This window comes from Stylophora pistillata, chromosome 3 (assembly GCF_964205215.1).
Source record: "Stylophora pistillata chromosome 3, jaStyPist1.2, whole genome shotgun sequence".
NCBI classification, from domain to species: Eukaryota; Metazoa; Cnidaria; class Anthozoa; order Scleractinia; family Pocilloporidae; genus Stylophora; species Stylophora pistillata.
The window spans coordinates 38862764-38878779 of record NC_142521.1 but is presented as its reverse complement, the minus strand read 5'-3'; the positions used below and the strand labels follow the sequence as shown (position 1 = coordinate 38878779).

The following is a 16016-nucleotide window of genomic DNA, read 5'->3' as shown; positions in this document are numbered from 1 at the left end:
TCTTTCTTTGATAATGAATCTGCTCTTTCCTTCTAAAACGTTTTTAATATTTCAAGGACGCTTTATTGGAAATATTAGATTGTTTAGTTTCCGCCAGCTTTCACCAAGAACATTTCTGGTGGAAAATAGCGGGAAAAGTAAACCTTTTTTGTTGCAATAAATCACAACTGAATTTAAAACGATAATGAGCTATTCTTGCAATAAAAAAATGCAATTTCTACATCATTTATTACAACAATTCAGGTTGTGGATCCAGTTTTGTTCTCTGGGAAATAATATAAGGACTGAGCAACACTCAGAAATCATCTTCAGAAGAACCTTGATCATTTAGGACAATTAAGAGAGAGGGAATCAATTATGCGATCGAATATCTTGAGTATACTCATCTTTTCCATTGTTCTTAAGGGAATAACGGGGTATGCTATAGTCTCTTAAATCGTCCTTTGTTCCATGGCTTTTTGTGGAGCTACGATGATTGCTTTTCTTTTTTGGGCCGAGTAATGACTGTGACAAATTACAAACTGCTCGGGGCACGATCAACTCGCCGGTGCCTCGAGTGTATTATTCCAGTATATGTTTAACAGATCTTTGCGGCTTTCTTTGTAAACACAATCAAACGAAATCCATAATGCTCGATCAACTTTCCTATTTTCAGCACATTTAATGTTCTCCTGATCACTTTTTTAAGGTGCCATGCTAGTGCTAGTGATTATAATACCGTGCGGGTTCGTTTGTAACTGCACTCAAAGTGTAATTGAGAAGCATCACTATACAAGATCCTTAAGCAGCATAGCTTAACATTTTTAAAGCATCCTCGCCGTTCTCGTAATCCTCGTTTTTTATAGCGTTTCCTCGATTGCACTAGCCTAGTGTGAAAGCTTTTTTTGACTTTTGACCCACTCCAATGCCAACTGAATTCAGATTGTTATGTCGACATTAACTTTCTTTCTTGGAAATGAAATGGAAATTGCAGTATTCTATTGCTATCTTGGCAATTGTTTTTGTTAACTTGTTAACAATGGAGATACATTTAAAAGGATTGTTGACGGGTGAAATTTATATTAATTTCAAGTTTTTTTATTCAATCAATTACATATTTCGGTTCTAGAAGCAAAATAAGAATCTACATAGATTACAAACCAACATGACGATGTTGAGCATGGCTTGTGTGTGACATGATTGGAAAGCTCTCTCGCAAAATGCAGATCTACCTACCCTCTTGGATATCAATTTCTCTATCAATCAATCAAAGTTAAGAGTATCTTTATTCGATTGTGGATATTGACTTGAATAACATCCGTGAGGAAATTTTCACTCTTGTATAACCGCATAAAATACAGAGGAAATGTGGTGTGAACAGCAAAATTAAAGGATCAAAGGCCCTCAGGGTGCCTCCTGTCAGTGCTTGTGTGTTGAGTCGATAACATTGATAATCGAAATAAAATAAATTGAAAGTAAAAATTGTAACGGAATGCTGTGTGAGTATTGCTTTCTAATCTATTGTTATTGATTGGATTAAAGTTATCGACTTTATTTGGGCAAAATGTCTCCAGTTGTAGTATTGGATACGCGAGGCGTATAAAAGACTGTCAAAATTTAAGGAATTAGTTAAAAAACGATCATTACAACAAGGAAAAAACGACACTTAGGTTAAACTGCTGTGGCTAAGTGTGATCGATTTTCTTTTATCGCTTTCAAACCTTTAAAAAGAAAACTTCTCATTGTTCTTGATTAGTGGAAGTGCGCATCCTAACACTGTGTTCAGCTCAGCAAAAAAATACTTAACCGAGAAACAATATTCGATTTGCGCTCTAGCCTACACTGATTGTCCATAATCAAGTCTATCACAATTTCAAGGGAACCATCCGCCCTCGTTGCGAATGTAAAACTGATAAGCTGCCCGTAGACCAGACTCCAGGGCCCCCTGAATCCATCCCGAAGCAAACGATAGGCCTTCACCAGCAAAGAAGATGTTATCCAAGGGGTGTTGTTGGAGGTAGCGGACGTTTTGGTACTGTGTGGGTTTGAGCAAGACAAAGGCTCCTTGAGCGGTTGGTTGGTTGTACCACGCACAGACAGCTCCCGTTTCAACCTGGCCTTTGATCTCGGGGTGGATTGTGGCTATTTGCTCTACTGCCTCATATAGGGCAGTAATAGGATCCAGGGAACCGAAGAGTAAGGCTTCTGTCTTCCATGTGTAAACCAACAGGATGCCTTTTTCTCCAGGATGCTCTCCAGTGAGGTTGCTTGGATAATGGAGCTGCCCGATTGGAAGATTTGTTTTTGAGAAGCCTCCTTTAATGCCTTCTTCCTCCCAGAATCTGGTCTTAGTCTGTATGAACAGTTTGGTTGATGGACTGGTAAAGATGTCTTCTATGGCCTTGTGGAATTCTTTTGGGGGAGGGTCGGTGTGTTGACAGGGTGTGTAATTGATCTGTCTGAGAATGTTGATTGGAGTTGCCACTATAACAGCATCTCCTTCGATCTCAAAAGGCTGTCTGCTGTTGCTGAAGTAGCCTTTTACCACCACATGATTATTTTCAGTATCACCTTCATAAAATTTGTACTTTATCTCTTTGACCGTACGATTGAAGTGAATGTTTTCGTGAAGGCAAACGTCGGGATTCCAGCCTCCATTGTCTTTTTTGGTGAAGGCTTCTGGTAACAAAGACATCCCGCCTTTGATGCAATGCATTTCTGATGACCACCAATGTCCCAGGGGATCTCGGAGATGTTGCACAAGGCTTATATCAAGGTCCGGTGTATAGTTGAAGACAGAGAAGGCAGTGATAGCTGCATTAGGCCAAGGAAGGTACTTCTTGAGCTCTTCAAGGCTTGTCAAAGGGATGTCGTGTTTTTTCTTGAGTTCTGTCCTCTCGCACACTTTTTCCTGGACTTTTGTCATTACGGCTTCGTAAGTACTTTGGAGGAACCCATCGACTGGAAACTGACTCCAGAGATCAATCCACTGATCCCAGGCAACACATGGGTCAACGCCAGGTGTGTTTAGGTAATTTAGCAGTTGATCTGTTATCACTTGAGTGGTACGATCATGATATGCATCTGCAGTTAGATGAAAATAAAGTTAGAGTCAAAGATGCCATCTAGACAATAATAATAATTTATATTTCGCGCACGCATATATGATCAAATGGGCCCCAGAAAAAGCTAATTCAAAATTCTTTTGATATAGGCCATTTTCAGTCCAGTAGATCAAATTTGTCGCTGTTATGTTAATTCGCCTGTTCTAAAGACATCGGGTGGTGGTTTCCCCCCATATCAAGAAATCTTTCTCTTTTAATCAATTTTAGATGCGGTGCACTTTAGGTGCCGAACAAAGGCAATTAAAACTCGATCGCATTTTTGCTGAGTCGCTCCGATTGTTTCCGGCATAAACATTAACTATCCAGAGTTTTGACCACCTTCTTTCAGCTTTTCCTTGGGCTGTGCAATTTCGTGGGATTCCGATGTGTGCAAAAAAGATGAGCTTTGAGAGTGATGTGTGCAACAGTTAGAGATATCTTAATACCAAGGGGATTTTAGAGGTTTGAAAATTTTTTACCCTCCAGCTGCGGCTGTAGAATATCCTAACTATACATGGTTAAAATGAAGTTTGTAAACTTAGTCAGCTGCAGTGCTGGAAACTTACTGATACTTGTGATGTCGTGCACGCCTTTGTCAATTAGGGTAGCATTCCATCCAGGCCAAAGTTTGTTCGTCCGTTCCAAAGGATCTTCATTCCATTCTGTAAAATACACGAATTTGTAATGACTCTTTTCTTTCTCACTGCCTTTCATGGCCCAGGTGTATAGATGGTTAAATACACGAATTGGGTACTAGGTATCTCATTCCAAAATATAACATTTTTCACCATAAACTTATTAAATGAGTTAGCCTCGCGTTGTAAGGTCAGTCCACTGCTCTTCAGTTCATGAAGCTCAAATTCTAAAAATCAGTATCACTCTTAGCGGGATAGACATGCTAAACTACAGTGCTACCCTGGGCTCGGAAAGGCTACATTTGACTTTGAGGGGAGACATTTGACGCGTTGAAACATTAACGAGTACATTTTATTAATGTATCATAAAGCTCACCTGCTACACGGACAGCGTCTTCGTTATAAAACTTTAGAAAAGCTCTGTCACTGTAGTTGGCAAAATGTGCCAAGGGTAGGCTGAACCGTTCCTTAGAAGCATAAAAATCCGTCAGGAAATGTGTCTTGTTCTCCGCGTCAGGAGGACATGGTAACCTCATGGCACCAGCTGCAATTGAAATTAAGAGAGTTGCAGAAAGGTAACGAAGCCATTAATTACAGATAGTTTACGAGAGGAATAAAACCACGTCAGTCTCCGCCAATCGACTACAGTACTTACCCTCAGCGTGGAGTCCTTTTGCAAAACCGTCTTTTTCCCCAAGGGTGTGAACTCTACCTCCTACTCGCGTCTGGCTTTCTAGTACTACCACCTCGTGTCCAACTTGCGCAAGTTCAAATGCGGCCACTAGCCCAGCCATTCCAGCTCCAACCACAATCACTTTCTTCGGATTTTTCGTCTTTGAATGTCGCTCAGGGTTCTCCTCTTTCTGGCTCCATTTTTGGAAAGCGTAATTTAGGCCCTCTTTAGCGATATCCATCAACAATGGTTTTAAAAGATCGCTTTGTTGAACAGGTTTTTGCTTTCCTGTAATCTTAGACGCTTCAACCTCATTTACCGTGCGGGCTGCATACATAGCCACCGTAGGCAATGGGCTTTCGAGTGCATTATCCATATAGTTCCCCAGATCCCCAGTGATCCAGTTTGGTTCGTTCTTTAGCGAAACCTTACCCAATCGCTTGGCGGCGTTCCGATCGGCTGTCTTTGTCGTCATCATGATTTCTCAGCTGTAGATATCAAAGAGATTATATAAGGTTCTCAATAGGATAAACTGTTGGCCTTAAAACAGGGAAAAAAATTAGCTGTTAGGCGTATATTTTCGAAAAGTTTAGCCGTAAAAAAAAGTATTGATCAAAAACAAATTTTTAGCCACGCAAGTGAAAATTGCAAAATCTTTTGTCAAGATTTTCTTCTACTTTAGTTCACAATTCGTATTATTATACCTTCATCTATTCCATCCCAGAATGGTCCTAGGGTTTCCTAGGGTTTCCTAGGGTTTCCTAGGAGTATGGTCACGGCTAAAATTGAATCATGTATAATCGTCTGTTTTGAGAGCCCTTCGCTTTAATTAGTACATTTGTTTCAGTGACGTTTGTAAGTTCACCGACATGTTATCGTGTTCAGACGAATAACCAGTTTAAATTCTCAGTCTGCATTTTGTACCTAGTCTGCATTTTGTACCAGGTCTGCAGTCTACATTTTATACCCGGTCTGCCGTCTACTGACTGAATGATATACCTCTAAATTTTTAACCTTTGCTCCAGCTGATGCAGACTGCCAAAAGAAACACAAGCTCGAATTATATCCTACCCGTTGTAACTTAGGTCCGGCAGGTCCAACGAGAGCATGATGAATTACTGTGATAGCGAAAAAGCCATAAGCACCTTGATTGTTTGACAGGTCGACGAGAGAGTAGTCATCAATCAAATGCCTCACAATAACCGTTCGGAGTATAAGTTGTAATGACACTTGAATTACGTAAATCATCATTGTGTGAGATGAAACCGTAATCAGTCACGCAACCACTCATTTATCCTGTTTTGTTTGTACAAGCAAGGTGGAAATACAAGCAACTTTAAAACAGATGAGGCTCAATGCTGCGTGAGCAAGCTTCCAGCCGGGACTACAAAACCAGACAGTCTTAGACATAACATTCAAATTCTGTTGTGTTAGTATAATAGCTTCTGGTCGAATGAAGAATGTAACTGTTACAAGGAAAACAGGATATTTAATTTCCTTGGCGTGGCTTTTGTTAAGTATTTTATTAGACCCAATATTCTTATTATTTTGATTAGATACTTGGCATGACACAAAACTTAATTCACATATTGTGCCGAAGGTGCCCTTAAACTTTTAGATCCGTGAAGTGCGCGTCTATCACGAACGCTTTAGAATAAAGCCTATGGACCAACGTCACACAACTGCAGCACAAAGTCTTTATGAGATGGAATACCAGAGCCCGGGAATAGGAGCTGCATGAGCCAATCAACACGTCACAATGTAAATGAAACACGATTAATTAGAAAGGCACTCCCCCAAAGACAAAATGCAGTCTATAATAAGAACATTGAATTAAACGGGCGGAATATAATTTTTTCTTAGAAATGTCACTGTCAGAAAAATGTCCATTGAGACGCTGATCATAGGCAATGCAATACTCAAATGTAAGGGAGAGGGCATCCGAAAAAGGAAGATTGTAGTCTTCCTATGCGACTCCCGAAAGAAAAGGCTAACTTTGACCAAAAGTCTCTTTTTTCAACGAATACGGTTTACCGCTACTCGATTTGAACCAGTTCAAATTTGTTTACTAAGAATTATCGTAGGTCTTTTTCTTTCAGAAAAATAAAGTTTATCTCCAAAAGTGGCGGTGGGGGAGGGATGAGAGGTTGGAGTTCAAAGCTGCACATCGCTCGGGATTTGGCTTTTACTAAATGATTGCCATCCTCTAATAAGCCCCTTTCCGGATATCAAATAGTTAATATTCGAGGCCAAAATTCATGCGAACATTTCTCGCTAGCTATATTTGCCAAACAACTTTCGTCATACAATTAATGGATTAGCTTCCCAAGGAAGGTCGCTGATCAAGCTCGCGTTGAAACGCGCAGGTTTTGTTTATGACCCTCAGCTTGTCTTCTCTAAAAATCAACCTCTTCCTTACAATTAGACGGGGCGTCTTTGAAATTTTTTTCTGGTTCATCACACCCTTACGCTAAAACTGATAAACATCAAAACTTTTTGACTTTGCAGCGGCTAATATTGACATAGTTATTCGCATAGTACTTCTAAAACGTCTCTCATGAACTGTTATCTTTGGAACGGCCGACTAAGTCGATACCAGAGGGTTTGATCAGCGTTTAATTAAGACACTAGATGGTACTTTTTATCCAAACGACAAGAATCCCTCCTTGGACAGTCAGTTATACCATGCCTAGCCTTTCGATACTAAGAACAGTCATTTGACTGCTAATAGTAACACGACTCCTTATGGTATGCCCCTACCGGTTGTAACTTCAATCTCGCAGGCAACGGCGTAGTCAAAAGCTTCTGCCAGAATGACGAAATCAAACTGTTGTAACGAAAGCACAAAGCTTTAAAGTAAAATTGAAAAAGCTATGAACACTTTGATTTGATTTTGACAGGTCGACAAGTGAGTAGCCATCAATCAAACGCCTCACTAAGGGTTCGGAGCATAAGTTGCTATGACATTTGAATTACGTAAATCATCGTTGTGCGAGATGAAACCGCAAAGAAGCAAATAAACTGACGTTGTTTCAATCATTCACGAAACTACATATTTATCCAGTTTTATTTCTGCACGCGAGGTGTAAATGCGAGCAGCTTTAAACAAGGTGGGGCTTAAAGCTGCGCAAGCCAAATTCGAAGCCAAAATTCCTGTAAAAGTTTCTTGCTAGCTATACTTGCTAAACAATTTTCGCCATGCACTGAATGGAACAGCTCCACAAGGAAGATCAACGATATACTTTGCGTTGAAACACGGAGGCTTTCTTTATGATCCTCAGCTTGTCTTCTGTTAAAAATCAACCTCTTCCTAACAATTAGACGGGGCGTATTTAAAAGTTTTTCATGTTCATCATATCCTTGCGCTAAAACTAATAAACCTCTAAATTTTTAAGCTTTGCTGCAGCTGATGCCGACATAGTTATTTGAAAAATGCTTCGAAAACGTCTGTTATAGCCTGTTATCTTTGGCGGAACCGCGGAAAAGTCGATAGCAGTGCTTCAGAGTTTACTTAAGACGCTAAATGATACTTTTTTAAGCAAGGGTCAGTCGTACCATGCCTTGCCTTTTGATACCAAGAACAGTCATTTGACTGCCAATAGAAACACGACTCCTACTGGTATGTCCTTACCGTTTGTAACGTCAGTCCCGCAGGCAGCAAGTTGGTCAAGGGCTTCCCCTTGAATGACGAAATCTAAACTGGTGTAACGACAGCGGAAAGCTTTAATATGAAATTGAAAAAGCCCTGAGCGCTTCCATTTGATTTTGACATGTCGACAAGTGAGTAAACATCAATCAAATGCCTCACAATAAGAGTTCAAAGCATAAGTTGCTATGGCTCTTAAATTACGTAAATTATCATTGTGCGAGATGAAACCGCAAAGAAGCAAGCAAATTAACGTTGTTTCAATCAATCACGAAACTACTTATTTATCCTGTTTTATTTGTACAAGCATGGTGGAAATGCAAGCAGCTTTAAACAAGGTCAGGCTCAAAGCTGCGCAAGCAGGCTTGCAGGCGGGACTACAAAGCCGAACAGCCTTAGACATAATATTCACATTCTGTTCTGTAACGAGTTTTTGCGTGAACGGAGAATGTAACTGTTAAAGGGAAAACAGGATGCTCACGTTGCTTGGCGTGGCCTTTGTTTTCTATTATATTTGACGTCGTATTATTGTCATTTTAATTAGATACTTGACATAGTACAAAGTGTATTTCGCATTTTGTGTCAAAGGTGCCCTTAAACTTTTGGAACCGTGAAGTGCGCTTCTATCACGAACGCTCCAGAATAAAGCCTATAAATCACGTCACACAAGTGCAGCACAAAGTCTTTAAAAATGTGTTTCAATTCTTAGAAACATTTATTCCAGAAAGTGATTAAGCTGGAATATCGCAGGAATAGGAGTTGCAGGAACCAATCAACCACATCACAATGTAAATGAAATACAGTTAATCAGAATGGCACTCCCCTAATTACAAAATGTAGCCTTCAGTAAGAAATTTTAATGAACGGATGGATTATCATTTTTCACAGCACTGTTACTGTCAGATGAAAGTTCATTGAGACGTTGGCCATAGGCAATGCAATACTCAAATGTAAGAGAGGGCATCCTAAAAAGGAAGATTGAAGTCTCCCTATAGAAAAGGCTAACTTTGATCAAAGGTCCCTTTTTTCAACGAATACGGTTTACAGCTACTCGATCGGAACCAGTTCAAATTTGTCTTCCAAGAATTATCATAGTTCTCTTTATTTCAGAAAAATAAAGTTTATCTCCAAAAGTGACGGTGGGGGAGGGATAAGAGGTTGGAGTTCCAGGCTGCACATCACTCGTAATTTGGTATACTTAATGATTACCATTCTGTAATAGGCCCTTTCTAAATATCAAATAGTTAATATTCGAGGCTAAAATTCACGTGAACATTTCTTGCCAGCTATATTTCCTAAACAGATTTCGCCATGCATTGAATGGAAGAGCTCCACAAACAATGAGATCGCTAATAAGCTTTGTGTTGAATCACGCAGGCTTTGTTTATGATCCTCACCTTCTCTTCTCTAAAAATCAACCTCTTCCTAACAATTAGACGAGGCGTCTTTAAGAGTTCTTTCATGTTCATCGCATCCTTGCGCTAAAACTAATAAACCCCTAAATTTTTAAGCTTCTCTGCAGCTGATACCGACATAGTTATTTGCAAAATGCTTCGAAAACGTCTTTTATGCAATTTTATCTTTGGAACCGCAGAAGCTTTCAGAGGTTACTTAAGACACTAAAAAGTATTTTTTTTAAGCAAAGGTCAAGGACTCCACCTTGGACTTTCAGTTGTACCATGCCTTGCCTTTTGATACCAAGAACAAGAACAGTCATTTTGACTGCAAATAGAAACACGACTCCAACTGGTGTCCTTACCGTTTGCAACTTCAGTCCAGCAGGCAGCAAGGTAGTCAAGGGCTTCTGCTTGAAAAAAGAACTCTATACTGTTGTAAAGATAGCAGAAAGCTTTAATATGAAATTCAAAACACCTCTGAAAAGTTCGATTTCATTTTGACAGGTCGACAAGTGAGTAAACATCAATCAAATGCCTCACAATAAGAGTTCCGAGCATAAGTTTCTATGACTCTTAAATTACGTAAGTTATCATTGTGCGAGATGAAACCGCAAAGAAGCAAGCAAATTGACGTTGTTTCAATCAGTCACGAAACTACTTATTTATCCTGTTTTATTTGTGCAAGCATGGTGGAAATGCAAGCAGCTTTAAACAAGGTCAGGCTCAAAGCTGCGCAAGCAGGCTTGCAGGCGGGACTACAAAGCCGAACAGCCTTAGACATAATATTCAAATTCTTTTCTGTAACGAGTTTTTGCTTCAATGAAGAACGTAACCGTTAAAGGGAAAACAGGATGCTCACGTTGCTTGGCGTGGCCTTTGTTTTCTATTATATTGGACGTCATATTATTGTCATTTTAATTAGATACTTGACATAGTACAAAGTGTATTTCGCATTTTGTGCCAAAGTTGCCCTTAAACTTTTGGAACCGTGAAGTGCGCTTCTGTCACGAACGCTCCAGAATAAAGCCTATAAATCACATCACACAACTGAAGCACAAGGGTTTTGAAAATGTGTTTCATTTCTTAGAAACATTTATTCCAGAAAGTGATTCAGCTGGAATATCGCAGGAATAGGAGTTGCATGAACCAATCAACCACGTCACAATGTAAATGAAACACAATTAATCAGAATTGCACTCCCCTAATTACAAAATGTAGCCTTCAATAAGAAATTTTAATGAACGGGCGGATTATCATTTTTCACAGCACTGTTACTGTCAGATGAAAGTTCGTTGAGACGCTGACAATAGGCAGTACAATGCTCAAATGTAAGAGAGAGGGCATCCGAAAAAGGAAGATTGTAGTCTCCCTATGCGACTCCCTAAAGAAAAGCTAACTTTGACCAAAGGTCCCTTTCTTCAACGAATACGGTTTACCGCTACTCGACTGGAACTAGTTCAAATTTGTTTTTTCAAAACTTAGCATACTTCTCTTTCTTTCAGAAAAATAAAGTTTATTTCCAAAAGTGACGGTGGGGAGGGGATGAGAGGTTGGAGTTCAAAGCTGCACATCACTCGTGATTTGGTTTACTTAATGATTACCATTCTGTAATAGGCCCCTTCCAAATATCAAATAGTTAATATTCGAGGCTAAAATTCACGTGAACATTTCTTGCCAGCTATATTTCCTAAACAGATTTCGCCATGCATTGAATGGAAGAGCTCCACAAGTAAGATCGCTAATTAGCTTTGCGTTGAATCACGCAGGCTTTGTTTATGATGCTCACCTTCTCTTCTCTAAAAACTCAACCTCTTCCTAACAATTAGACGAGGCGTCTTTAGGAGTTCTTTCATGTTCATCACATCCTTGCGCTAAAACTAATAAACCTCTAAATTTTCAAGCTTTGCTACAGTTGATACCGACATAGTTATTTGCAAAATGCTTCGAAAACGTCTTTTATGCAATTTTAACTTTGGAACCGCGGAAGCCTTCAGAGTTTGCTTAAGACACTAAGAGGTACTTTTTTAAGCAAGGGTCAAGGACCCCTTCTTGGACTTTCAGTTGTACCATGCCTTGCCTTTTGATACCGAGAGGAGCCATTTTCATTGAAAATAGAAACACGACTCTTACAGGTATGTTCTTAGCGTTTGTAACGTCAATCCAGCAGGCAGCAAGTTAGTCAAGGGCTTCTGCTTGAATGACGAAATCTAAACTGGTGTAGCGAAAGCAGAAATCTTTAATATAAAATAAAAAAGCCCTGAACACTTCGATTTGATTTTGCAAGGTCGACAAATGAGTAGCCATTACAATCTCACAATAAGCGTTCGGAGCATAAATTGCAACGACTCTTGAAGTACGTAAATTATCATTGTGTGAGATGAAACCGCAAAGAGGCGAGTAAATTGACGTTGTTTCAATCAGTCGCGAAACTACTTATTTATCCTGTTTTATTTGTGCAAGCAAGGTGTAAATGCGAGCAACTTCAAAGCCCCGCAAGCAGGCTTGTAGTTGGGACTACAAAGCTAAACAGCCTTAGACATAATATTCACATTCTGTTCTGTAACGAGTTTTTGCTTGAATGGAGAACGTAACTGCTACAGGGAAAACAGGATGCTCACGTTGCTTGGCGTGGCCTTTGTTTTCTATTATATTGGAAGTCATATTATTGTTATTTTAATTAGATACTTGGCGCAATATTCGCATATTGTGTGAAAGGTGCCCTGAAGCTTTTGGTACCGAAAAGTGCGCTTCTATCACGAACGCTCCAGAATAAAGCCTATAAATCACGTCACACAACTGCAGCACAAAGTCCTAAAAAATGTGTTTAATTTCTTAGAAACATTTATTCCAGAGAGTGATTCAGCTGAAGTACCCCAGGAATAGGAACTGCATGAACCAATCAACCGCGTTACAATGTAAATGAAATACAATTAACCGGAATGGCACTCCCAAAAAATGTAGCCTTCAATAAGAAATTTTAACGAACGGGTGGATTATCATTTTTCACAGCAATGTCACTGTCAGACAAATGTCCATTGAGAAGCTGACCATAGGCAGTGCAATGCTCAAATGTAAGTGAGAGAGCATCCGAAAAAGGAAGATTGTAGTCTCCCCATGCGACTCCCTAAAGAAAAGCCTAACTTTGACCAAGTCTTTTTTTTTAACGAATACAGTCTGCTGCTACTCGATTGGAACCAGTTGGAATTTGTTCTCCAAAAATTATCGTATTTCTCTTTCTTTCAGAAAATGAAGTTTATCTCCAATAGCGGTGATGGGGAAAGGGATGAGAGGTTGGAGTCCAAAGCTGCACATCACTCGTGATTTAGTTTACTTAATGATTACCATCCTGTATTTATCCTGTTTTAATTGAGCAAGCAAAGTGGAAACTCGAGCGACATTAAACTACCCGAAACTCAAAGCTGCGTAGGTGGACTTGCAGCCTGGGCCTTCAAACCCAGACAACTCTTGACACATAACAGTTTAAATTCTGTTTTGTAACGAGCTTCTGCTTCAATAAATCAAAGGCTTTGTAAGCCAACTCGTGAATTGGATAAGCCAATGTAATTTATGTGTCGTCAATAGAAATTGATGTTTGATTCCCATACTAGGGTATGAATCGTTTTAAAAAGTGTTGGACTGGTAAATGAACGTTTCGAGGAATATGATGTGAAATCAAGTTAGGGCTCAAAGACAAAAAATATGGCCTGAGTAGGAGTTAGTGTAAGACTGTTCTAGATTTTCATCACTGTTGTAGATTTTACTGCAAAGGTTTGTGGAAAGAAAGTTCAAAAGGGTGCTGTTTTGTTTATCGAAAAATGATTGTTGCAATATTAAGCTCGGTATTTACTTGCCATGTAAGCACAGGGATAAGCGTATAAAAGCTTATGCGCTGGATGGGACGCTCGGACATAAGGGTAAGCAGTTCAGATTATCAGAAGGTTGCGATCCTTTTAGGCTTTTGCTGTCTAGTAGGTCATGTCGTAGATGGCCTCACGGTACTGCCACAATCATAGTAACTTTCCTTGTTACGAAGGAGTGGTTGGATCAAATCCGCAGCGCGAAAGTAAATTTTTCGTTTTGCTTTAACCGCCCGAAACCGCCCGAACCGCGCGATTGGCTCGCGCGAGAACGCTTTCCCCACTGCCTCCCCCGCTATGCAGAATTTTGTCCCCAAACTTCCTTCAAAGTTTGGAGATCAATAAACCAATCAGAATCCGTCATTTGCACATATATTTTGATAGCTTTAAGGGGTACAAGAAGAGCATCATTCTGTGCGTTCATGCTAAATGATCAAATTTGAAAATATGGTGTCCGCGCGGCCGACGTTCAAAATTTTCAAGTCGGATTTTTCGTTCCTTTGCGATCGAGTTAGACCTTGTGGAATTCAGAATATAAAGTAGCAGTGCTGTAGAATACTCTCCTTGGAAAAAAATGGATGTCAAGGTCTTAAAGTCTTTAAGATGAGCTCGGGAGGCTGTCTTTGACGGCCGTTTAATGATTTTCTTAGCAGTAAACGTCTGTAAACATCAGATCGTAGGTGCTCGCGCGAGCACACGCAATTTTCAGCGGTAGCTAAAACAGATCATGAGCAAATGTCGATCTTATAGAATCCAGATTTTTAAATGCGCGAGAACGCGCGTGGAAATTGCTAAACTCACGAAAGCTATTGCATGAAAACAAGTCCGGTGACCCATTCGTTTTATTGTTCCAATATGATAATAATGTCGAAAGGAATCATCAGAAAAAAAAAATAGAAAATTCTACGGAAGGAAATTTGCGATGTGTGAAAATTGCCCTTTTTGTAGATTTTCTGAAATTCCGCCCCGTAGAATTTTTTAAAAATCTTTGTGCATTTTCCTTTTCAAGTGCCAAGAGCAATCACTGAAAAAAATCAGGGGGTCACCGGGTTAGTTTTCGAATTATTTAAGCCACAAGCTAGAAAATGCGTCTGAATAAGCCTATGAAAGCGTTGCCATGGAAACTGCTAGTAACGAAATAACACTTATTTTTGGATAACCAATGATTATGTAATTCAACCCCATAAAAGTGTTCAACTGGCCTTGGTCAGTCTTTCTGTTGTATTCTTTCAAAGTTACAAACCATCAAAACGATGAAAACCGGTACGAGCCACCTTAAGTGGTTTGGCCTGGCTTCTGTATTTTGTTTTTCTTACTTTTAACAGATACTGGGAAAGGAGGATGACAAGCTTATACTTTCATGCTCTGCGACTCTTTCATGCAAATATATTTAAATCTTATCATCAGGGTTAAGAAGGGATACTTTTATTGTATAGTACAATAGAGACAAACAGAGACCCAGAGTAAAAGCAAATCACCCTTTCATTGAAAATACAATTTTAGTCTTTGACTTCGTGGGTTTTTGGAAGAGAATATCGACAGTTGATATTCTCTTGGTTTTAGGTGTTTTCCATTTGAAGATTTTGGCGGGAAACATTTCCATTGTTAGATATCATTTGATATTGAGTCATTCTCTGTCACAATAGCTCTTGATTGCTCGGTTTTGTCTCTTTGGTAAGGTTCACCATTTTTTCTTTAGCTGTATTTTATCTTTTTGTGTTTTTCGCCTTTCCCGCGCGTTCAAGACGACCTTGTTACCGAATCGTTCTCGACCGTTTGTTTATCTCGAGAGATATGAGATTAAGTTTGTGTCAAATAGTAGTTCTTAAATGTGGCTTGATGGGGTTTGATCTGCATCCGGTGTTACTTTGCATACCCGTTCCCAGTGCGTTTCTAGACTAAGCTAAGTTAAGTTCACTAAACTTCCTAATATATTATCCAAGAAAAAGCTGTGATTTTGAAGACGTGATTTGATCTGCAAATATTACTTTGCATTGCCAATTCCTGTGCGTTTCTAAAAGCGATGTGGTGGTAAAGCTTCCTACTATATTATCCAAGATAAAGCTACGATTTTGAAGAAATGGTTTGATTTGCAACTTCTACTTTGCATTCCCGATCCTTGTGCGTTTCAATAGCGGGCAATATGATGACCAGGCTCTCAATTACATTATCCATGATGAAGCTTTCATTTTGAGGGTATGGTTTGATATGCATCTGCTTGCTTGCATGCCCGATCCCTGTGCTTATCTAGAAGCAATGAGTTGATAATTGAGACCCATGACTATGGTAGATCGCTAAGCTGCACTGCTTTTAAAACATCTGTAAAGCTTCCTCGCCGATTTTTTGTAATCTTCGTTTCTCACATCCTTTTCGCGATTCCACTAGCCTAGTGTGAGGGGCTTTTTTGTCTCACTGCAATGCCAACAGCATTCAGATTGTTCTGTAGGCAATAGTTTTCTTTCTTGTAAATAGAAATCACAGTATTTCATTTCTATTTTGGCAATGGTTTGTGTTAATTTCATCAGAAATGGAGATGTATTTGAAAAGATTGTTGACAGGTGCAATTTATATTTATTTCAAGTTTTGATTCAATTGTTTGCATATCTCGTTTCTAAAAAATATTAAATTCTACATAGGTTACCGGCCAACATGACGGCTTTCAGCATGGCTTGTGTTTTGTAGATCAACCCAATCTCTTGGATATTTAACAATTATTCCACGAGCG

At 39.4% G+C, this 16016-nt stretch overlaps 1 protein-coding gene across 1 annotated transcript; it reads right to left on the bottom strand.

The window, feature by feature from the left end:
• Positions 1-1055: 1055 nt before the first annotated feature.
• On the bottom strand, positions 1056-8181 carry LOC111331417 (L-amino-acid oxidase BmooLAAO-I). The gene is made up of 5 exons (XM_022936521.2): positions 8023-8181; positions 4374-4879; positions 4095-4262; positions 3650-3745; positions 1056-3063 (listed from the first exon to the last, which is right to left on the bottom strand). The coding sequence occupies exons 2-5, from the start codon at positions 4867-4869 to the stop codon at positions 1853-1855; spliced, it is 1971 nt and encodes a 656-aa protein (XP_022792256.1). The 5' UTR covers positions 4870-4879; positions 8023-8181; the 3' UTR covers positions 1056-1852.
• Between the last annotated feature and the right edge of the window lie 7835 nt (positions 8182-16016).